We start from the raw sequence: 25,142 nt of genomic DNA, 5'->3' as shown, positions 1-25,142 counted from the left end.
CCCAAAGAGAGGGCCTTCCACACAGATCCAAGCAAGAGAGCCAAAATGCTCCATCCACCAACCCAGCGCTTCCCTTATTGTGGCCAAAACAAATTTAAAAAAGAAAAAGTATGGAAAGAAAGACAGAAAACACAAACCAGTCCTGGGTCAGAGGAAGGAACAGCACCTTTTATTTAAGATTTACAGAAAGTTAGCACGTTTCCACTTGGAGATATTTCCTAAATTAACAAAGTTTGTTTTGAGGAAATAAAACACTGAATACAGATTTTGAATGGAAATATAAATGTTAATGACACACATAAGGCTCTTTTCCTGATGGAATCTGAGATCCACATACAAAATACAGACCTTACAATATCACAGTCCATGACAGGATTGCAGCAGGCCCCACCTTCACCCTCCAGCCCCCCAGCCAGTCAGGAGGGTCCCTCGGCTCTCTGCTCAGCAAACCACCTGCAAGGAGAGCCAAGCGTGCGCCTCATTCCAGCTGTGGGCTCCACCTCCACGCGCAACAGGCAGCAGGCTTACTCGGAGATGCCATTTGTGGGAGTGACACATCACCTGCCGGTCCCAACACAGTCCCAGATCTCAGTCTACGACATCTATGATCTACTCCACATCCAACAGGGCGAATTAGGAAAAAGAAAAGTAGCGACTGACCGGACACAGACTGTCAAGAACTTTCCTGTCGCTTCCCGCGTCCACCAAGGCCACATTTTTGTGGCACTGATTTCCAAGCAGCTTAGTTCCTGACTTTCCAAAGTTTCCTGGAGTCTGAAAATACTTTCTCCTCTCTATTCAGTATGTGACAGTGCGGAGTCACCTATCTGCCTTAGACATACACTGCTCCAGGACAGGGGACGCAGCCTCCTCCATCTACCTCAGGGGCTTTCAAGATGGCTTCACCTCAACATGTGACCAGCAGGCATCTTCCAAACACCTGCAGGAGCAGTGTGGCCACCAGGAGGTCCACCCCATGGCTGCCACAGGAAGCCCACCCCTTTCACGTGCTGTTACACACATCGAAGTTTTTAATGGTTTGACAAAACAAATCCCTTCACAAGTTGAATACTACATCATTTAAAAATACAATTACAGACCTTGAACAATAAATATTTCTATAAACCAACAATTGTTTTTTAAGTTATGCTTTTGTAAAGGAAAAATATGATAACTAGAAGTATTTCACAGAATGTTCGGGGTTTACAGATGGCAAGAATCCTGTGCTCAGCAGATATAATGAGCTTCAAATTAAAAGGACTAATCTCAGACAGGTCTTCCAAGTTAACATCACAGTGAAATATTGAGAGTGGAATTAAAATAATTTTAAAGTAAGTCGTTCATCATCTAAAATTACTAAAATTCAGTTTTTTTAATTAAAAATGACCCTTTGGGTTACATAAAACTAGAAGCTTCCCAGCTGCCCCTAAATGCTAGGGTAAGGTTGGGCCAGAAGTTACAACAACACACGGATGCACACACGCACGCACACACACACACACACACACACATTCTAGCCCAGGGAGTGTTGTTGTGCTTCACCTAAATCTACGAGGCTTCTGTGGAGTCCAATAGCCTGAGGAGGACAGCAAGGGGTAAGGACAGCTGTGGGCACGGTGGTCACGTCTACTGCTCCCACCAAGGCCTGGGCTGGCCGGTCATGGCAGCAGGCCACGTCTTGGTTTGGAGACTGCCAGTCTGCCTGGCTGGCATAGTTAAGCAGCCAGTTCAGGACCCCACCCTATTTCATTTCTATTTTCTGAAAACAGATTATCCCTAGATGATTAGCATGCTCAAAATCCTACCAAAGAGGTGCACAAAAAAAAATCAATAACTATGTAGGCTAGAAACAATTACAAACATGGACCTAGCATGGAACCACATGGCAATCTGACAAGATGAGCCTGTGTCATTGTTACAGGGTACCCTTGCTGGTAAAAACGCCCCTCAGAGTATGTCTCTCACCCTTCCTGTACAAGCAAGAAAAAGAATGCCAACCCAACTTTTTTTCCTGCTAAGGACAGCCTATTTTTCTTCACAAGCAGACAAATTATAGTGAAATTTCTACTATTCTAGGTAAAACAATAAAAGCAATACCTGAAAAAAATCACAATCAGTATCATTTCTCCAAGAGTCCTAAAATAGACAGGAGTCAAGTATGTTTCTTAAAAACAAAAACCAAAAAACTTTATAGACGTCAGTAAGAAGCATATTAGGAAAGCCCTTCTGTGGAGTGGTATACAGTTTCTCCAGCAAAGGACAATTTAGACTTCTAATCTGAAAGATAAACAGCAATCCTTTGCAACTTTTTGTTTTTAGATTTTTAAAAACTGAGGTAATTCAACTATTGATTTTCAGAAACATAGTATGCTGCACATTTCAGAGTCTTGCAGAGAAGCTGACCTGCACAGCAGGACCTGAACTGGCCAGCCACGCTAATGGCTGCCTGGACAGAGTGCAGTTCCTCAGAACTGGGACCGAGAAAGGAAGCCAGCGTGCTAAACCCGTCCCAACAGTCCCATTTCTCACCTGCACTACAGACAGAGGAACTGTGGCTTCATGTGGCCTTCGTGTGGGCATCTCAGACCCACACAGGTCCCTGAGGTCAGCAATGAATTGCTCACCCAGAGCTCCTGGTTCTGCTCATGCAGGTGGAAGGAAGCAAGGGCCTGCACAGAATGCACACCAGGACTTGAGGATGGACAGCAACTCAGATCAGCACTGCCCTTGACCACGCTGTGAAGCCCTGACCAAGGCCATGGTTCAGTCACTTTAGTTGTGCACAATTAGGTAATATGTTTTAAGGAAACTGGATGCTAAGATAGAATCTGAATTCTTCTTTGTGGGGCATTTCTGCCACAGACCAGCAGGTGGCAGAGTCACCACCTATCACCTGGCCATGCCCACAGGCATCCAGAACCAACTGTGGGCTGACAGCGTGGGAGTTACTGATCTGCCATTAGGTGTTTTGGTTTTGCTGTTTTCTTCAGCCTTCTCTCTAGCACGTTCTGCCATCAGTGATACTTCCCTCTGCCTCATCTGACCTCTGACCCCCAGAGGACCCTGTCTTAAGTTGTCCTGTGTTTCCATGTGAATTACTTCAACAAAATCCCAGAAATCAGACCGCAGTCTAAGACCTCCCTCCCACACAAGTGAGCTGTTCCCTGCTTAAGAGGCAAGGGACTGACAGATCCCTCCTGCATCACACAGGGCCCCTCCAAGTGAGGTCCTTTAAAGTTTTGCTTCCTTGGTGTAAAGCTTTGCTTAGGTTTCTTGGTTTCCAGGAATATCCTCTTAGCAACGCAGATGGAACTAGATGAAAAGAGCACTAGAGTCTTGAGTGGCACCTACACCTAAAGGTGTCACGACTGGAGAGTGACACTCGCTTTTCGTCAGCTCTGAAGAAAAGCTGCTGGGAGGCAGGAGTCCGTGGGGAGGAGGCGCAGCGTCAGCGCCAGGGTCTCGGGGCCCAGCGCTCAGGCCTCTGTGCCAGCATGTGCATGACAGGCTCGCTCTGGGGTGGCAGAGGGCTCACACTTTTACAGTAGCTACAACCCAAACTTTGATACACTCAGACACGCTCCCCTCTCTGGAATGCCTGGCGTTTTACACAAGAGCTACCTATGCTCTCCAGGCAAACATGGTACATGAAGATGACCTGAACCAAGTCAGTGGGGGCCACGGGACGTTCCTCCGCATGGCAGGAGTAAACCTTGGCCACGCCATCAGTTCAACAGCTGTGAGGCTAGACATGGTCTGTTCTATTCGGACGTCTTTAGGAAATAAGGAATTCCTGCAGCATAGTGCAGGTCTGTGCTCCTGACAAACAAGCCACTGCCTGGCCCACATGCCCTCCTTGGAGGCTGAGGGTGACACTCTCACAGACTTTGCCACACGGGGACTATCCCTCTCACTACCTCCATTCCCCCCAGAGTGGGGTGGGGCCTCCCCTCAACCAAGGAATGCTCCACAATCCCCACTCCTGCCCCCACCCATGCCCCTGTGCTCGGCTGAGGGCCCCGTGCATGGCGTGGGCCCCACCAGGCCATTTTGAAGTCCTCACCCCCCTCATCAAGGAGGAAATGCCTGCCCACTGGCTGACCCATGATGCACCTGCACACGTGGCTGACCACCTGGCTTCACCATCCACTCAAAACTCATCATGCAGTCATGTCAAGTGAAATCCCTTCGTATTTCAAGTTGGCATTTTTGCTTTTGGGAGACTGCCTGAACCAGGGCCATTTATATGCCATCAGTTTTTTTTATGCCCCCTCCCACTCACATTTTTTAGTGTTTCTGAGAATGTTAAAAAGACCTACTACTCTCTCTTTTGTGTCCTTTAGGAGTAATGCAACTTAGCTCCTAGGACATGTCTGCCACCACGTCTCCCACTACATTTGAGCAGAGCCAGTGGGACAGCTCATCAGCCCATAGCTACAGTCAGTCCAGAACCTACTACGTCACACAAACAAACCTAGGCCTCCGCCACTTTTGGGTTTATTTAGTCTCCACATGCACGATGTAATCAAGAGGATCACTCTTCATGCCAAAGCAACATTTATACTTTTAGATAAAAATGGAATGATGACTTTATTATTTTATTATACCATCGCGGTCACACAGAGCCATGGAGTCCTTGAAAGGCGCTGGACGCCCTAGTGTTTCACATGCTTGGAACGGACACTTTCACACAGGCAGCACACATCTGAGGAGTGCGTTGAGGGCAGCCAGGCACAGTTTGTGTGGCCCCATGTGTGGCAACAACTCTGACTCGAGCTGAAGAGGCGAGTGGAGCCTTTCCTCCCATGCAAACCCGCAACACCTGGGCAGCCATGGAGGGCGCCTGCGGCCACAACACTTAAACGGGATGCCAGTGCTCTACAAAAGCCACTCGGGCTATGGTTGGCATGAGTAACCCATGGCGTCCCCTAGGCAGCAGTCATTGGATCAAGAGTGAATGGCTCACAACGAGACTGTAAATGGTATTTTTTTTTCCTAAAAATTTACTGTGTCTAGTGTCATAATAAAAGTGTTTAGTAAAAAAGGACAGATCCAAAACTCTTCCTGCCTTTTATGTTGGAAATTAGTTTAATATCTACAGTATTGAATACATTTCATTGGCAATGAGAATAGTTGAGGAGGACCTTCTAAATGTGTGCTGTTTGTTCTTTGTTTCTGAAAGAACAGATGCTGACATTTCTCCATAAAAATTCAGTAAGTTATGAACTAGAGGAAAAATGGCCTCTAACAGGAGTGCCCCTTCAATATGGTGTCCTGTCACAGCTCTGGGACGACGGATTGAAGGGCCTCCTTTTCCACCTGAAATCTACATTGATCACTGGAATATGAACGTGTTTCTGTTATGAGATGAATGTGATTGATTAAATGGCCTTGATTAGGTATCTTACCTTGGTCTTAAAATTTGTTATCTGTTTTCTTCATTGTATGTGTTTATTAATACCAATAAAAACAGATTATCACACATCTTCCATAAAATGATTGTGAGAGAAATGTCACTTAGTGTGTACGATGATACACCACCTGCAGCAGACATCTTGGGGAATTACATCACTCTAAGTGCGGTACAGGGCGGCTGAGTTCAAGTCCAACTTGACTGATGTGGGCTCCCATAAAAGCTGTTACCAGTGAAGGCGAAAAAAATAAGAATTTGCTCTACTAAGGGAACAAGAAATGAAGTTACAAAACACTTAAATCACATTAATTCCTTCACAGGCCTTTGTCATGCAAGTGTGCCATTTTAATCTAGTCTCTTCATGGGGTGATGTAATACCGTGTAATAATTATTCCAATGTAAATTCATTTATCACAGACATTTTTAAAGTATTTAAACCACAATAGGACCTCCAATGTCTTATAATACCAATCTTTCCAAAAATACCCTCATTTCTCTCAATCAAGTTTGGTAAAAAGAAGGAATTATAAACATGCAAAGGAAGGGACCCACGGGGGCAAGCTGAGCCCCACGCGGCACCTCTCAGGCTAGACCAGGACCAGCAGTCTCCAGGGTAGTTTGTGACACCACACTCTGCTGTGTCAGGAGGCACCCTGGCCTTGTACATCTGTAAACACTCACTGCAGTCTAGTAGTAGACAAACCTATCCTTTCACCTAAAGTGTTTTAATTAGCAGTCAAATTCTGTAAAAATAACTCCAATGGAAGATTAATATAAGCCACATAAAAATGGCCTAATGGAGAAGGCCTACTAACTTAAATAATGAAGAACAGAATGCACAAGGTAGGATCTGTCACCTTCAAAATGTAGGAAGGTCTGTGAACTGAATGTATTTTGTCTATGGTATAAATGTACTTCATCACCTATCTGTCTCTGAAGTTGTGAAGAGCTAAGACCAATGAAGTGCAGTGATTATAAAGTGCTTTTTCTGGGTCCTCTTTTGAGCCCAGCCTGGCCGGAGCCCCCTGGGCCACTGCTCCCCCCTCCCACTCTCACAGTGTCAGTGCACAACACTGATGCTTAGGAACAACTGGAAAGAACTTGCTGCCCTTCCCAGTGCTCTCTCTATCTCTTCAGCAAGAGCACAAGACCTCAGCCAGGTAAGTGAACCAATATATGAGGCAAGAAAAATTCAATTTAAAAAAATTGACAAGGCTAGGGATGCAGCTTGGTGATAGATTACTTGTCTAGCATGCATGCACAAGGCCCTGGGTCCACCCCAGCAACACACGCCCACAAAAACTTATAGACATCTATACAGAGAGATATCTATAAATATATACATCTAGATCTATATCTACATATATATAATATAAAAACACAAACTTAAGTGAAAGGGCCTAAGAACAGAAGCTTATCATTTTTAATATTCGTAGGTGGAACTGCAGATCACCTTCCATTTAACTTTCCAGTATGTGAAACACTTGGGACAAGGAAAGATAAAAGGAAAACTAATTTATATAAAATTTGACTTTTTGTGTTTCAGGAGCTTCTGGATAGAAGCTCAGTGAAGAACTGAGTCTGTCCAAATGTAAGAAACACACAAACCAACTGAGGCAAGCTGCAGTCCCTCATGTGTGAGCACTGTGATTGGTCTGACCAGTCAGTCATGGGAAGACCCGTGGAAGGGGCAGTCTATGTTTACACTGTCATTGGGTTCAGATCTACTGAGTTCTCCAGACACCCCACCAGACAGCCCAGGTCCCTAGTCCTCACGTTACTGGAAGGCTCAGTCTTCAACGAGAAAACCACAGCAGAGAAGTGCTGCCTCTGCCCCAATAGCTAAAAGAGGGACTGTTCAGTCCCTGCCTCACTAACCTTGTTCCAATAAAGGCCAAGGTTATCACTTCCTTACAAATATAGAAAAACAGAACCTCAGTCTACAATGAGAAAAACAATCACCAGTATCAAAATAGAGAATTTTAAAATAAGCTCCATGAACAGTCACTAAAATTATGAAACCCAACTACTTCTAAACAAACAAAAAACCCTCAATCCTGTCTTTTGGCCAGTCTGTGCTGTTTTTGGTGATGGCAGGAGACTGGGAAAGGCCATCTAATCTAGATGACAGTAACAACTTCTCTACTATTCTCCTCTATGGTGTAGTACTCCCAAGTCCAGAACCCACACGGGGTAGGGAATGGCAGCTCTCTGACCTGACTCCATCGTCAGGAATCGGAGATACGCCAAAACTCAAAGGAATCAAACTTGAATGGAAGAAGATGAAGAAACCTTTGGCTTCTCCGCGCACCCATGAGCCCTTCATCCCACCCAGTGAGGATGTATGGTTGAGCAGTATCAGCACAGCCAATGTGGTGGGACGTGTCAGAAGCGGTGCAGGCTTCCTTTGCTGTGAGAAAATACAGCGTGTGGGCTTACAGACAAGACTACTTTACAACAGGATGATTAAACAATTCATCTCCATCAAGACTGAAGGACACACGTACATTTGCGCATTCGACGTGCGCATGTATTTATATTCAATGTGCTCAAACACACAAATGGGTGTGCTACTTGTCCCTATTGATAAACTTTGGACAGGAAGACCTAAAACTCATCTACCCCTATGTGGATACCAATGCTATGCTTCTTACGTCTGTTTTTCACTCACACTGCAAGTTTGGTCACTAATGGCCTTCACAGAAATGCCATGGTATCATTATCATTAGTTTACCTCATTCTCAGTTAAGGATGCAGAAGGAGATGAACTTTTGTTAAACCCAAGAGCTGAAGACGTTGCTGCGGGAGCCCGATGTCGCTTCTTCAGTGGTTTGCATGCATCAGACAGATTTTTCGTTGCTGGAAAATAATTTTGTTTTATAAAGTAAAGTTTGAAGTGGTAAACCCTCAACCCATTTACTGATTTAAATTGCCTCTCAAATAAGAGCAAAAGATGAATATTCTAGGCTCCTCTTTCATACTAAGAATGTCGTTTTTTTATCTCTGTCACCTGGCTCCCCAAACCATCAACCCAGGCTCCATGCATATAGACCAATCCACACTGGGTTTCATATCCTCTGATGGATTATGCTGAGGAAAATTCCAGAAAGATTTCATCCATAAAAAAGTTCAGCACAAAACTCTAAAACAAAGTTTTAAGAAATGTAATTCTTTCGTATAATCAGTTCAGTGTTTAAATTGATAATCTGAAAAAAATTAGCCGATTTCTAAAAACCAGCAGAGCACCTCATGCAATAAGGGGAGCATTCCCTCCTACTTTTCACTCCAGTATCTGTGTTCATTTTCCTTTAAGGATGTGCCAGCTTCCTCTGATAAATCATCAGTGGATTTCAACACGATAATTCATGAAAAGGTCAAAGGGTGTGATGACCCCTTTTATTCTTTGAATAGCTATTTTTCGTGTTTTAAGCTATTCTTTTTGACAAGTGAGACAGAAACAACTAGTCATTACTTTTAGCCATCAGTGCAGAACACCAGGGTCCTAAAGTCAGGTGGAATTTATAGTGACAACTGGTGCCCTCACGTAAGAGCCCTGTTAGGGATTTCATCACTCTGTAGTGAAATTTCAAGTTGAAAACAACAAAAATCGATAGTAATTTAATTAAATTTAACTGAATCCTTGCGATTTTCATGTTCCATAGACCCTTCTTTCCCTATCCTTGGCTCCAGCTGCACTGCTGTTTCCTCTCCTCCAGCTCAGCTCTCCTTTATCCTTTCTCCCTAAGGCCTGGACTGCGCCTGCTCCCCTATCAGCCGGAGCCCTCATAGTTAGCAAGGAGGAGTCTGACACACGTACCTGCCTGGCTCTTCAAGGAGGAGGCTGCCTCCATGGCCTTGTAAGAGCTTGCTCTGGCTGTTTTGTCGGAGATCGTCTCTCTCTGTTATTAAATGGGGACGGAGAAGGGAGAAAAGAATAAAGAAAACAAAGAAAAACGTTCTTCTAATATGAAAGGACAGTTTCTGAAATTTCTCACCACAAAATTTCCTGCTACACGGGCTGGGAAGGTGGCTCAGTGGTAGAGCGCTTGCCTTGCATGCATGAGGTTCGATTCCTCAACACCACATAAGCAAAAAGAAAAAAGCCGGAAGTGGCGCTGTGGCTCAAGTGGTAGAGTGCTTGCCTTGAGCTGAAGAGCTGAGGGGCAGCGCCCAGGCCCAGAGTTCAGGCCCCATGACCAGACCCCCCCCAAAAAAAAAAAAAAATTTCCTGCTATATCTGCACATGCAAGTGGCCCAGCTGCCTAACCTTTGGACTTTTTCACACGATGGGCTGATCGTTTGTGTGTGTGCCAGGCCTGAAGCTTGAACTTAGGGACTACGCACTGTCTCTGAGCTTTTTGGCTCAAGACTAACTCTTTACCACTTGAGCCATAGCGCCTCTTCCAGCTTTCTGATGGTTAACTTTTCCTGCTCTGAATGACTTTAAACCATGATCCTCAGATCTCAGCCTCTTGAGTAGCTGGAATTACAGGCATGACCCACCAACACCTAACAATTAAAAAATAAAAAAGAAAGAAAAAATAGAAATAGAGATAGAATTTTTGGGGGGGAATTAGCTGCAGGTCTTGAACTCTAGGCCTGGGTATTGTCCCTGAGCTCTTCTGCTCAAGGCTAGCGCTCTACCACTTGAGCCACAGTGCCACTTCCCACTTTTTCTGTTTATGTGGTACTCAGGAATCAAACCTAGGGCCTCACGCATGTGAGGCAAGCGCTCTACCACTGAGACACCTTCCCAGCCCAGAAATAGAAAAATTAAAAACAAAACAAACACACTAGGCTGTGAGCAAGCCAAATAAAAACTCATACCCAGTGAGTCTTTACTTTTGATTTCTCTGGCTGGGAAGGAGGCTTAGTGGTAGAGTGCTTGTCTAGAATGCATGAAGCCCTGGGTTCGATTCCTCAGTACTACATAAACAGAAAAAGCTGGAAATGGCACTGTGGCTCAGGCTCAAGTGGTAGGGTGCTAGCCTTGAGCAAAAGCAGCTCAGGGACAGTGCACAGGCCCTGAGTTCAAGCCCCAGGACTGACCTCCCTTCCCCGCCCCCCCCCCCAATTTTTTTTTCTCACAACTGCGAACAGGAAAAGAAAGGAAAGAAGGGAAAGAGAAGAAAGGGAGGGGCGAGCGCTCTACCACTTGATCTTGAGCCACAGGGCCACTTCTGGTTTTCTAGTGGATGAGTGGAGAGAAGAGTCTCAAGGGGGCTGGGAAGGTAGCTCGGTGGTAGAGTGCTTGCCTTACATACATGAGGCCTTGGGTTCGATTCCTCAGCACCACATGAGCAGAAAAAGCTGGAGGTGGCACTGTGGCTCAAGTGACAGAGCTTTGAGCTGAGGAAACAGCGCCCAGGCCCAGAGTTCAGGCCCCCACAACCAAAAAACAAAAAGTCTCACTGTTATTCTTGCCTAGGTTGGCTTTGAACCATGATTCTCAGAATTCAGCCTTCTGAGTAGCCAGGATTACAGGCATGAGACACTGGCACCTGGCAAATTTTCTTTTTTTTTTGTCGGTCGTGGGGCTTGAACTCTGAGCCTGGGCGCTGTCCCTCAGCTCTTCAGCTCAAGGCTAGCGCTCTACCACTTGAGCTACAGCGCCACTTCCGGTTTTCTGGTGGTTTATTGGAGATAGGAGTCTCACGGTCTCTCCTGCCCGGGCTGGCTTTGAACCGCGATCCTCAGATCTCAGCCTCCTGAGTAGCTAGGATTACAGGCATGAGCCACCAGCACCCGGCCAAATTTTCTTTTTTATAGTGTACTATTTTCTGAATTGTTAATAAAAACATTTCCACCTACATACTGTGAACTTTAATCTTCCAAATACTTAAGGCCACATATTTTTTAGAGATATATTTTTTCAAACACTAAAACGATGTCTTTTATTAGTCCACCAACACTAGTAAAAGTCACAGAAAGAAAATGTAGATGCTTAGAACCCTATACAAAAATTAGTCCATCTAGGGGCTGGGAAGGTGGCTCAGTGGTAGAGCGCTTGCCTTGCATGCTCGAGGCCCTGGGTTCGATTCCTCAGCACCACATAAGCAAAAAGAAAAAAGCCGGAAGTGGCGCTGTGACTCAAGAGGTAGAGCGCTCGCCTTGAGCTGAAGAGCTGAGGGACAGCGCCCAGGCCCAGAGTTCAGGCCCCATGAGCGGACCCAAAAAAAAAAAAAAAAAAATAGTCCATCTGTCTCTTCAAGTTTCAAAAATCTCAGATTTGATAAAAAGAAAAAGAGATTGAGAGTCTAGCTAATAGGCTTGGGAGTAAGCCTAATTATTTGCTATAAAAAAGCTCAAGTGGGGCTGGGAAGGCGGCTCAGTGGTAGTGTTTGCCTGCAGGCATGAGGCCCTGGGTTCGATTCCTCAGCACCACATAAGCAAAAAGGAAAAAGCTGGAAGTGGCACTATGGCTCAAGTGGTAGAGTGCTAGCCTTGAGCTGAAGAGCTGAGGGACAGCACCCAGGCTCAGAGTTCAAGCCCCACAACTGACAAAAAAAAGCTCAAATACTGGCTGTGAATGGGAAATTTCCCACTATAGGAAAGCTACTTGAAAGAATAAACTGTGTTAACTTTGAGCAAGAAGTTGCTTTCAGTAAAGGTATATAGAAATGATTTTATATAAATTTCAGGGCTGGGAAGGTGGCTCAGTGGTAGAGCGCTTGCCTGGCATACATGAGGCCCTGGGTTCAATTCCTCAATACCACATAAGTAGGAAAAGCCGGAAGTGGTGCTGTGGCTCAAGTGGTAGAGCGCTAGCCTTGAGCTGAAGAGCTGAGGGACAGTGCCTCCCCCCAAAAAAGTATTTCCTGCTATCTTCAATCTCGACTGACTGATTCACTGTAGATGTGACCAACGGCAAGGGCCCCTCAGTACTGTGTTGGCCAGGCAGATACTGCAGGGATCAACTGTTATCTTAAACTACAAACACAGCGAGGAAAACGTAAGACACACAACCAGGTTCACGAATGTAATCCTAGCTACTCACGAGCCTGAGATCTGAGGATTGCAGTCAAAACCAGCGCTCAAAAGAAAGTCTGTGAAACTTCCAAAATAAGCTGTTAAGTGAAACTGTGGCTCAACTAGTGGAGCTGAGCAAAAAATGCTCAGGGACAGTGTCCAGACCCTGAGTTCAAACTCCAGGAACAACATTAAAAAAAACAAAAAAGAATAAAAGAATAAAAATACACACATGTGGTCCATATAGTTATACTTCAACAAGACATAAATACATGAGATTTATTTTCTATTCCTCAAACTAACACAAAATAACAAAGGCAAATTAGTTAAAAGCAGTGAAAGACAGCATCAAGCTATCTTTTGGAACTATTTCTGAAAGTAACTTCAAATACAAAGAACAAAGTCTATTTAAATTCTCAGTTTGCAAAAAAGTGAACAAGACATCTGAAAAAGCTGAAATAAATGGTGTTTGGAAAGGGCTCATATTTACTACATATCTGAGCATCACCTGATAGACAGAATATCCAGTTTCTCTGTCTACATGGATCCTGGTAAGCTACATTCCCTTCCAGGTACTAGGCAAACTGTCAGATGCTGAGAATATACAACAGGCTTAAGGTCCCGAGCTGCACATGTATCTGCTCTGAGCTGTCCCTTTTTTGTGACATCAATGCTGCTGAATCTATCTGCCCAAGATTCCCAGTGAGTAAACAAGATCATGAATTACTAACAAAGTTAATTCATAAAATCTGTTTCTGATGAATTCTGTAACTATTTTTATTGAAGTATTCAAATATATATGACTTTCATGTTACCTCATTATTAACACATTATAAGCCCTGTAGACTTTCTTTTCCAGTATTGGGGACTGAAGTAGGGCCTAGAGAACACTTTTCTACTGAGCTATACCCTACTAACCTAATTTTACCCATTCTGAATGTGAAAGCATTTGGATGCTATATTCTTTTTTTTTTTTTTTAAAGATTAAGAACAAAGAGAAGTACTTATCTTTGCATAACTTTTTAAAAATATTTTTAAATATTTTTTTTTTTGTTGGTCAGTTGTGGAGCTTGAACTCTGGCCCTGGGGGCTGTCCCTCAGCTCTTCAGCTCAAAGCTAGTGCTCAACCACTTGAGCCACAGCGCGACTTCCAGATTTTTCTGCAGATGTGGTGCTGAGGAATTGAACTCAGGGCCTCATACATGCCAGGCAAGCACTCTATCACTGAGCCACTGTCCCAGCCCCTAGTTTTTATTTTTATTGTAATTATAACAGTAATGTACAGAGGTGGAGTCTGTATTCCTGAATGATCAGTAGTTTCTGTGCCATCTCTGGTGGGTAATAAGTGTGTGCTTTCTCCAGCAGCCTCATCAATGGGCCTTCACGCTAACACCACACTGAGAAGGGCCTCAGAGCCTCTGTATGCCTCACTTCTGGGTCACAAGAATTACATGGCAAGTGTTCTTATGGGGCAGGCAAACCTAAAGCAATTACCTTCCGAAGACCATGTTTGTCTATCCTGAGTCTTTTCCTGGGTGTGTCCACATCGACATCTTCTGGAGGGTCCTCTGTCCTCTTTGTGTGATTTCTTTTTTTCCCACTGACGTTACCTGGAAATAAGGAGTGGAGGTGGGAAGATACATGAAAACCACTGCCAGTGCTGCCTTCCAGCGTACTACTAATGCTTCTCGCAGTTACTGTACACATAGCCACACTGCTCATTTCCAGACCTGTGTTTATTGGATCAAACCTCTTCACAGTAAAAAACTAGGGACTAAAATACTTTGATCTAGTTATTATTACAGTGGTATTTATTACATTTTCATTTTGATGTACTATAGCGTTGAATTTAAATATAAGTGCTTTGAAGAATCATTTACTGCTGAGGCTGGTAGGTTACTCCAACACTTGGGAGGCTGAGGGAGGAGGATCTCAAGTTTGAAGCCAATATGGGCTACATAGCAATACTCCTTGCTTGCTTGTTTTTTGTTATTGTTGTTTTGCCAGGCCTAGGACTTGAACTCAGGGCCTGGGCACTGTCGCTGAGCTTTATTTGCTCAAGGCTAGCACTCAAGCACTTGAGCCACAGCACCATTTCTGTGTATGGTGCTGAGGAATTGAACCCAGGGCTTCATGCATGCTAGACAAGCATCACTGAGCCACATTCCCAGGGCCACAGCAATACTTTTTTTTTTTTTTTTTGGTCATGGGGCTTGAACTCTGGGCCTGGGCACTGACCCTCCGCTCTTCAGCTCAAGATGAGCACTCGACCATTTGAGCCACTATGGCATTCTGGTTTTCTGGTGGTATATTGGAAATAAAGTCTCACAGACTTTGCTGCCCGGGCTGGCTCTGAACTATGATCCTGAGATTTCAGCCTCCTGAGTATAGCTAGGATTAGAGGCGTTAGCCACTGGCGCCAGGGTTAGCTTTTCTTGAAAAAAATAAAAATCAAGAGCTGGGAAGGTGGCTCAGTGGTAGAGCACTTGCCTTGCATGCATGAGGCCCTGGGTTGGATTCCTCAGCACCACATAAGCAAAAAGAAAAAAGCCAGAAGTGGCTCTGTGGCTCAAGTGGTAGAGTGCTAGCCTTGAGCTGAAGAGCTGAGGGACAGCCCCCAGGCCCTGAGTTCAAGCCCCACAACGGACCAAAAAAAACAAAAAAAACAAAACAAGCTCGGTGCTGGTGGCTCACACCTGTAAACCTTGCTACTTAGAAGGCTAAGATCTGAGGATTGCAGTTTGATGCCAGCCCCAGGAGGAAAGTCTATAAGACTCTTATCTCCAATTAATCACAGGAAAAGTCAGAACTGGCACTGTAGTTCAAGTGGTAGAGTGCTAGCTTTGAGCAAAAGAAGCTCAGGGACAGTGCCCAGGCCCTGAGTTCAAGACCCAGGACTGGCAAAAAAAAAAAAAAAAAAAAAAGAGTTCCTATGTGTTTCCTTGGCTTGCCATAAATTAGAAATACCCCAGAAAAAGCTGGCACCAGTGGCTCATGCCTGTAATCCTAGCTACTCAGGAGGCTGAGATCTGAGGATCGTGGTTCAAAGCCAGCCCGGGAGGAAAGTCCGTGAGACTCATCTCCAATAACTACTAGAAAGCCAGAGGTGGCACTGTGGCTCAAGTGGTAGAGCGCTTACCTTGAGCTTTAGAGCACAGGGACAGCACTAAGGCTCAGAGTTCAAGCCCCACGACCAAAAACAACAACAACAAAAAAAAAAACCTCTAACCCCACAAAAGGGTGTCTAAATAGCACTGACCTAAAAAAAAATAAGATAGAAGACAAAAGTGCAAATTCTAGAGATAATTTGAACCTGCTGTATTTTTTTAAAATAAATCCTGGCCAGGTGTGGGTGGCTCACACCTGTCATCCTAGCTATTCAGGAGGCTGGGGACTGTGGTTCAAAAAGCCAGCCCAGGAAGAGGCGTACAGAGCAGAGGACAACAGCAGACATTCAGCCTGCACTCGAGGCACCAGGACCAAGTAGCCCAGCAGACTCACGAGAATGTCACCACTTGGTTTTCCCTCATTAGCTTTGCGCTCCCATTTACTGGTGAGCCTCAGGTTTCCCACCACAGAATAGTTCTCAGTCCTTTCCGAAGGTATACCTTGTTCTGAGCACCGCCCCTTCACCTGGGGGGTCCACACAGACGTAAGCAACAGGCACCAGTGACACACACCTGTAACCCTGCCCACTCAGCAATGTCACGGTTCAAAGCCAGCCTGGGCAGGAAAGTCCATGAGACTCATCTCCAATTAAGCACCAAAAAGCTGAAAGTGGAGCTATGGCTCAATTGGTAAAGCACCACTCTTTGAGCAAAAAAGCTGAGGAACAGCGCCCAAGCCCTGAGTAGAAGCCCCAAGACCAGCACAAAAAAGGAAGGAGGGAAGGAGGGAAGGAAGGAAGGAAGGAGGGAGGGAAGGAAGGAAGGAAGGAAGGAAGGAAGGAAGGAAGGAAGGAAGGAAGGAAGGAAGGAAGGAAGGAAGGAAGGAAGGAAGGATAAAAAGGAAAAAAAGAAAGAAAAGAGAAGAAAAAAGGGGAAAAAAAGAAAAAGAAAGAAAAGAAGAAAGCAACATGGACATAGGGCTTCCAGCACTGAATGGGCCTGACAACTGGCAGTGATCTCTGAATTAGCACCAGGGCTGCCTAGAAGGTCAGGGTCAAGGCCCTCCAAGAACCACACACACCTAAAACACCCCAAGGCTGGACACTCGCGTCTACTGCGTGAGGACAGCTTCCCATCTTAGCATCAATGGCAAAATGTGACACCCACAATCAAATACACTTTTTCTTCAGAGAACCTGACCTGGCTTCAGGAATGATCGGCTCTTCTTTAAATATACCAACCATTAAAAAGAAATGCCTTCCTAGATTTAGTGTACTGCTGCAGGGTGAGGTGACCTTGCCTTTAAAAAAAAACCCTAAACATCCATGCTACTTCAGATCAGAGAGTCTGAGCAGAACTCAGGATTAATCTAAGGAGGTGGTGAGGAGATCCAGCAAGTCCTAGACCAGGCCCCGGGCGTGCGCCACATGGAGTACTGCAGGGGGAAGGTTCCTGTGCAGGCTTCTGCCTTCCTCCTAGCTATGTCTTCTAATTCTGAGGCCACTTGAAAACTCAAACAATCAAGACACAGCTATTGCTGTTGTTATTTCTTTGGCGGCTTGGGATTTAAACTCAAGGTCTCAAACACTTATCAGGCAGGCAGGCACACTATCACTGGAGTCATGCCCTCAGACATTTTTTTTTTCTAATTTTTCAAATAACCTCTCTAGTTTTTTTCCCAGGCTGACCTAGACCACAATCTTTCTAATCTCTGCCTCCTGAGTTGCTGGGGTCATAGGCGTGAGCCACAACACCCAGCACTTACCAGAGCATATTGTTAGTACCTACTCTTAGATTAAAATGGCAGTTTTCGGGCTGGGAAGGTGGCTCTACAGTAGTAAAGCGCTTGCCTCGCATGCATGAGGCCCTGGGTTCGATTCCTCAGCACCACATAAGTAGAAAAAGCTGGAAGTGGCGCTGTGGCTCAAGTGGTAGAGCGCTAGCCTTGAGCTGAAGAGCTGAGGGATAGCACCCAGGCCCAGAGTTCAGGCCCCAGGACCAACCAAAAAAAATTAAAATTAAAATTAAAAAATGGCAGCTTTCCACACATGGTGTGTCCAAGCCCACGGAAATCACAACTGATCACTATCACACATCCTCTCCAAGTCTTACAGACTTGTGTCGCTCACCTCACCACTGCCCAAAGCAAAGCAGCACTTTTGTATTTTTTTAAACTCAAAACCTAGGAAGAACAAAAAGATACCCAAACCGAAGATCAATCTACCACTTCTCAAGTAATCAGACCAGGCACTGCCACTCCAGGCCGAGCTCCCTACTTGTGGAGGCGGCCCCTCGTGAGGGCACAGCAGAAGCAGATACAGAATACAGGCCTGATTTATCCCTCTAAGTAAGAGTGCTACGAAGCTGCCCAGCTCCCTTCTGTTCTCTTCTACACAACTCCTTCAGCTGTGTTTGCTGCGTGTTTGCTACGTGGCTACCTTCCACACATCTATCTAAGCAGAGAACACAGCACAGTGGTAGGTTTACCAGCGTCTTCTTCACCCTGGGCAGCCGTCACTAGGGCAAACTTGGTGTTATAGCGTGCTTTCTGCTTTTCATTCAGCATGTTCCACTGGGATCCAAGCAGTTCTTCAATCTCCTCGCCTGCGGCATCTGGGTGCTCTGCCACTACCTGTTAAATGGTGGAAAGAAAAGAAAAAAAAAAAAAATCAATATATATCCTACAAAATTAAGAAAAGTGGGGGAGGGGAAGGGTTGGGTGAGGATCCTGATAAGAGGTGACATTAATCAAGACATGCTGTGTTCATAAACTGCTTGTTGAAGGGCAACGCCTCTGTACAGCTTAAGGTAATAAAAATGAGCCGGGTGCTGGTGGCTGATGCCTATAATTCTAGCTACTCAGGCGGCTGAGATCTGAGGATTGCAGTTCAAAGCCAGCCTGGGCAGGAAAGTCCATAAGACACGTATCTCCAATAAACCACTAGAAGTGGCGCCATGGCTCAAGCAGTAGAGAACTTGCCTTGAGCTGAAGAGTGAGGGATAGCGCCCAAGCCCAGAGTTCAAGCCCCACGACCAACCAAAAAAGAAAAAAGAAGAAAAAAAAAGATAATAAAAGTTTTGTTTTTTTTTTGTCAGTCATGGGGCTTGAAAGCTGTTCCCTGAACTCTTCAGCTCAAGGCGAGTGCTCTATCGCTTGAGCCACAGCGCCACTTCCGGTTATCTAGTGGTTTTATTGGAGATAAGAGTCTCACAGACTTTCCTGCCCGGGCTGGGTTTGAACCTCAATCCTCAGATCTCAGCCTCCTGAGTAGTTAGTATTACAGGTGTGAGCCACTGGTGCCCAGTAATAAAAAATGTTTTTAAGTCAGAATGTTTTATGACGTGCAAAAAAGTGACTGGAAATTCAAAGGTCAGTAATCATAAACAAAATGTCATTGGAACTTGGCTACAGCATTCACTGATATCCTGTCTATGGTTGTTTTCACAATGTTATGTTTCACGACATTTTCAAGACCCTGTGAAAATCTGTCAACTGAGAAGGAGCACTAACTAGCACATTCTAGAAGCCGGCCACGTTCCAGAACTGGCTCCTTTACTGAGAAGTTTTGTGAAGATGTCATCTCTACCTCTCCTACGTGAAATAAGGGCAGAAACAATTCACCTGGCAGGGTAAGCCATCAGGAGGCTAATATTGGCTGATTACCATCACCACATAGATGAACCACCTACCCAACCACCACAGTAACCCATCCCCTCACCCCAAAGCCCCCGCTCCCTATAGACCACTTCCCTACAGCCTTCAAAGGCCTCCACCAACTGCCCTCCTGCTGCCTGAGTGGGTCGTATGTCTGTTCCCTCTCTTGCCCTCTGCCTTTTACCTGGACAGCAAAACCCTGACCAATATCTACCACCTGCCTTTCCAGATAAAGTGAACACCACCTCCCACCGCCACAGGTTGGAGAGGATGCCCTTCTCAGTGCGAAGTCCCGCTCTGGCCCTTCCACTAAAACAGTGCTCTTCCCAGGACCCCACCATTATCCCACGGCCCACAAGCAACTTAATTCCAGTGCTTATTCATTCATTATTTTAGCCAGGCAGGAATCTGCCTCCTGACTTCCACCTCATCCACTACATCCAAGTCACGGCCCTCAACGCCTGAGATGCCAGGATCAAGGCCTTACCACCAGCTAAGTTTGCAAGCAAGGCCTCCAATCCACAGGGCACATTCAACTTGTGGACCCACACCCTCCTTGGCTACCCACCTCTGGCCCAGCCTCTCAACTAGGGTGAGTCCTTACCTACCTCATTAAACAAGATTCCCTAAATCCCTACTCTTCTTCTTGCTTCCATCTCCTGCCTCTCCCAACCCATACCAAAGATCAGCAATGACAGCCTTGTCCACACGTGGGACAGAACCACTGCTCTCCCTTTACTTCTGAGATCCCGATCTCTAGAGGTGATTCCCCCCATCAGTCCCCGTAGGCTCCATACTCCCCACTCAAGCCCTCTTCTCCCCGACCAGGCTCAACCGTACATCCTTACAGGTTTCTACTAGCATACTTCTGAGAAGTATTTCTAAATACTCTGCCAGGAACAGCAGCCACCATCCCTAGACCAGGGTACTTCTTCTCTGCTTTGTTTTCCTCTCTCAGCATCTTACGCAAAAAAGGGAGCAGAGAAAGTGTTAAAATCTAGGTAATGAAGACAAGTGCTGATTCATGATGCCTCTATCGTGGGATGGTGTGAAAGCGATACCCATTACACTTTGAATTGGGTCCTCTCTCACCATGCTGAGCCGAGGCAGTAAACGCAGCTTCCAGGCAGGTCTGAGGTCCTGGGAAAACCAAGCTCCACAGAGTGCCACAGGGCTGAGTGTGATGCTGTTTGTTCAGCAAGTTAGATGCAGTCAGCGGACTTGCCACTAAGCAGATTTCCAGTTGACAATGGGTTTAGCAGAAGATGACTCCACCATACACGGAAAAGTACCTACAGAAGCTGGGCGACCGTGGCTCACACCTGTAATCCTAGCTACTCAGGAGGCTGAGATCTGAGGGTCGCAGTTCAAAGCCAGCCCGGGCAGGAAACTCCATGAGACTCTATCTCCAATAAAAAACACTAGAAAACCGGAAGTGGTGCTGTGGCTCAAGCTGTAGAGCGCTCGCCTTGAACTGAAGAGCACAGGGACAGCGTCCAGGCGCAGAGTTCAAGTCACATGACCGACCAAAAAAAAAAAAAAAAAAGTACCTACAGAATGATGGCTACATGTTCCAAACACAACACATACACACAAATACGAGCCCAGTCCCTACTCCCTTTCTTTCTGCCCGCATCACCTTGCTAGTACAGGCAGTGCCCACAAACCTGTAAGCTTAATCGAGTCAACTGTAGAGCAGGGGTAGTTTATACTCAAGAACGAAACTATAAGCCGGGCGCTGGTGGCTCACGCCTGTAATCCTAGCTACTCAGGAGGCTGAGATCTGAGGATCTCGGTTCAAAGCCAGCCCAGGCAGGAGAGACCGTGAGACTCCTATCTCCAATAAACCACCAGAAAACCCGAAGTGGCGCTGTAGCTCAAGTGGTAGAGCGCTCGCCTTGAGCTGAAGAGCTGAGGGACAGCACTCAGGCCCAGAGTTCAAGCCCCACGACCGACAAAAAAAAAAAAAAAAAAAAGAACGAAACTATGAATAAAGGATACAATTTTGCAAATAACATAATTGCAAGGTAAGCACTCAATAGTAAACTATTCTTTTATTTTTAGCAAGCTATTTCAAACATACCACAAAATATTGAGAATAAACAAAATGAATGTGGGAAACCAAATGCTCACAGGCCTGCACAGCTAACTAAAACACAAGCAATACCATTCTAGACTACTGCTCTTCACAGGTTGTCCTACAGGTTGCACCCCTCCTTGGGTACACCTTTTCAGAGCTCACTTTTTTGCCTTTAGACTTCAGTGAAGAGTTCTGTGGTACCCATACTCTCACAGACTGACAGACACCACGAGCCCACCTGTTGGTACGCATGGCCCTAACGAATCCATGCGGTCTACGGAACCAGTGTCATTTGGAGAAACAGTGGTAAGAGACTTCTCAGCCCAGGCAGTGAAGGACATCACTTTGCTCTCTCTTGGATTACCCACTTGGTGGGAAACCAACCCTCTGTCACGAGGACAGCCCAGTAACCCTGAGGCACCCAGACAGTACATCTTCTGGCTCTAGCTGACACCTTGTGGCAACCTCAAGCAACCCTAAGGCACAGCCATATAGCAAAGACATTCCTAAATTCTTGACCTGCTGAAAACTGTTGTTTTAACCTGTTAGTTTGGAGGTAACTTGTTTGACATCAATATGAAACTAAAAAGGCATCTACAACTGAGACAAGCATTGGTTCAATATAAGTGGACCTAGGAATATTCGAATCTGAGCCAGATATGTAGCCATGCTCAGTACTAGGGAACTGAGGCAGGAGGACCAATCACCAGTTTGAGGCTAGTCTGGGCTATCTAGTAAGATTCTGTCTCAAGAATCAGGGTAAGTAGAAAGGTTTTAAATGAAAACTCAGGCCAAAAAGAATTTGCTAGACAACATTATCTACCCCAAGCTCCTAGAGCTAATTAATAACTTTGGCAAAGTAGCAGGATACAAAATCAACCCACAGCCAGGCACCGGTGGCTCACGCCTGTAATCCTAGCAACTTAGGAGGCTGAGATCTGAGGATCATGGTTCAAAGCCAGCCCGGGGCAGGAAAGACCGTGAGATTCTAATCTCCAATAAACCACTAGAAAACCAGAAGTGGCATTGTGGCTCAGGTGGTAGAATGCTCGCCTTGAGCTGAAGAACACAGGGACAGCGCCCATGCCCAGAGTTCAAGCTCCACGACCAACCAAAAACAAACAAACAAAACAAAATCAACCCACAAAGATCAGTAGCTTTTCTGTATACCAACAAAGTACAGTAAGAGAAGGAAATCAGGAAAATAAATTCCATTTGGAATAGCCTCCAAAAAAAAAAAAAAAAAAAAAAAAAAACCTAGGAATAAATATAACCAAGGAAGCCAAACTACAAAAATCTCAAGAAATCAAAGAAGGGGCTGGGAAGGTGGCTCAGTGGTACAGCGCTCGCTTTGCATGCATGAGGGCCTGGGTTCGATTCCTCAGCACCACATAAGCAAAAAGAAAAAAGCCAGAAGTGGCGCTGTGGCTCAAGTGGTAGAGCGCTAGCCTTAAGCTGAGGAGCTGTGGGACAGCGCCCAGGCCCAGAGTTTAGGCCCCACGACCGGACCCAAAAAATAAAATAAAATAAAAAAAGAAAATGACCACAGTGCCAAAGGTAAGCTACAAAGTCAATGCAATCCCCATCAAAATCCCAAGGAGATAGAGACAATCACTGAGATAAGAAAAAACAATCCAAAATTTAATATGGAACAATGAAAGATTTCAAATAGCCAAAGCAATTTTAGGCAAAAAAAAAAAAAAAAGGAAAAAAGAAAAAGAAAAAGCACAGCAATGCTTGTGGTATCACAATCCCAGACCTCAAGCTCTACTTCAGAGCTTTAATAACAGCTTGGTACTAGCACAAAAACAGGCCCAAAGATCAGTGGAACAGCCTAGACAACCCAGAAATAGAGCCATATCTACTTAGAGTCATCTGGTATTTGACAAGGGAGCCATAGATAGGCTCTTCAATAATTAGTGTTGCGAAAACTGGACATCACATGTAGAAAACTAAAATTGAATCCCTATTCATCTCCATGTGCCAATATCAACTCAAAGTGGATCAAAGACCTCAATGTCAGAACTGAAACTTTGAAATTAATGCAAGATGGAGTAGAAGAAAACATTAGAAACATTACTATAAGCACAGGCAGAATTTTTTTTTTTTTGTGGGGGGTCAGTTATGGGGCTTGAACTCTGGGCCTGGGCACTGTCCCTCAGCTGTTCAGTTCAAGGCTAGAGCTCTAACACTTGAGCCACAGCACCACTGCCGGTTTTTCTGGTGGTTTATTGGAGGCGGGAGTTTCATGACTTTTCCTGCCCAGGCTGGCTTTGAACTGTGATCCTCAGATCTCAGCCTCCTGGAGTAGCCAGGATGACAGCATGAACCACTGGTGCCCAGTCAGGCAGGAATTTTTTTTTTTTTTTTTTTTTTTGCCAGTCATGGGTCTGGGCGCTGTCCCTCAGCTCTTCAGCTCAAGCCACAGCGCCACTTCCGGCTTTTTCTGTTTATGTGGTGCTGAGGAATCGAACTCAGGGCCTCATACTTGCAAGGCATGCACTCTACCGCTGAGCTACCTTCCCAGCCCTAGGCAGGAATTTTTTTAAGGGAGTCCCAAGGGGCACAGCAAATAGGAGAAAGACTTGACAAATGAGATTATTTCAAAATTAAGTTTCTTACAGCAAAAGACATAGTTACTTCATCAGAACATTGGCCAACAGACTGCAAGAAGCAATGTATCCAATATATCCAAAATAAACAAGGAGCTCAAGAAATTAACACCCCCAAAACTAATAAATCAATAAATGAAAGAAATTAAGAAATATTTCTCATAAGAAATAAGAATGGTAAACAAGACACATGAGGACATGCTCAACATCTCTGGCGACAAAAGAAATGCAAATCATAACACTACCGAGATTCCATCTCACCCCAGTTAGATTGGCCAATATAGAGCACTCAAACAAATGCTGGCGAAGATGTGGGGAGGAAAAGGAACTATTGCCCTGTTAGTGATCATGTAAACTAGAACAACCACTCTAGTTGACCCAGCCATACCACTCTCGGGCATTTGCCCAGATCATTACAAGTCACATCACTTGCACATCCATGTTCACTGCTCATATTTCCAATAGCCAAGTTATAGAAATCCTGACAATAGGCAAGTGAATCTATATACACAAAGGAATTTTAATCTCCATTAGAATAAAATTAAGGCATTTGCAGGGAAATGAAATGGATGGACTTGGAACTATTCATGTTAAGTGAAGTTAGCCAAGCTCAAAGACACAAACGGCTTATGGTTCTTTCATATGTGGAAGCTGGACCTAAAATGTAATTGGACATGACCTATACATAACTCTAGGCATTCACACACAAGTAGTCAGACCACATAAGGATATCCTTAAGGGAGGAACCCAAAGGCATAACTCTCCTGAACATGTAAAATACTGTTTATTGAAACATTCCAGGAAACAGAAACACAGGTTATTTATGTTGGTGATGGTGGTGTTTGTGTCTGTAGGTGTGGTTATTTGTTTTCCTTTCTCTACTTCTTGGGGGTGAAGGGGAATAGAGGGGGCGAAGAATGGGAGGGAGGAAGGGGGAACAAAAGCAATCATGGTATTCAGTATACACCATGTAGAAAATGAACTATGCAACTTAAGGGCAGGGATGACGGGAGGGGAAACCGGAGGAAAGTAAAGGAAGAGGTGACACTGTCCAAAGGAGAAATGTGCTCATTACCTGAATTGTGAAACGGCAACCCACCTGTACAACATCTTAATAACAAAATTCTATTTAAAAAGAGTGAACTATGGCCAGGCACTGGTGGCTCACGCCTGTTATCCTAGCTACTCAAGAGGCTGAGATCTGAGGATCGCGGTTCAGAGCCAGCCTGGGAAGAAAAGTCTGTGACACTCTTATCTCCAATTAACCACCAAAAAACCAAAAGGAAGTGGATGTGTGGCTCAAAGT

The 25,142-nt window shown here is 45.1% G+C and overlaps 1 protein-coding gene across 5 annotated transcripts in view; it reads right to left on the bottom strand.

The window, feature by feature from the left end:
• The window catches only part of Nsd2 (nuclear receptor binding SET domain protein 2), an 86,841-nt gene that overhangs the window by 19,439 nt on the left and 42,260 nt on the right, over positions 1-25,142 (bottom strand). For 4 of the 5 annotated variants that reach the window (XM_070021680.1, XM_070021684.1, XM_070021683.1 and 1 more), the window contains exons 6-9: positions 17,977-18,121; positions 13,877-13,992; positions 9,231-9,312; positions 8,148-8,272 (exon numbers count right to left, since the gene is read on the bottom strand). In XM_070021680.1, the coding sequence (XP_069877781.1) occupies positions 8,148-8,272; positions 9,231-9,312; positions 13,877-13,992; positions 17,977-18,121 (468 nt within the window). Of the gene's footprint in view, positions 1-3,991; positions 5,637-8,147; positions 8,273-9,230; positions 9,313-13,876; positions 13,993-17,976; positions 18,122-25,142 lie in introns of those variants that run through there. The other variant, XM_070021685.1, reaches the window with a different exon arrangement.

This window comes from Dipodomys merriami, unplaced genomic scaffold (genome assembly GCF_024711535.1).
Source record: "Dipodomys merriami isolate MVZ:Mamm:240054 unplaced genomic scaffold, mDipMer1.0.p SCAF_143, whole genome shotgun sequence".
NCBI lineage: Eukaryota > Metazoa > Chordata > Mammalia > Rodentia > Heteromyidae > Dipodomys > Dipodomys merriami.
The sequence above is the reverse complement of the archived record's forward strand: the minus strand, read 5'-3'. Positions and strand labels throughout refer to the sequence as shown.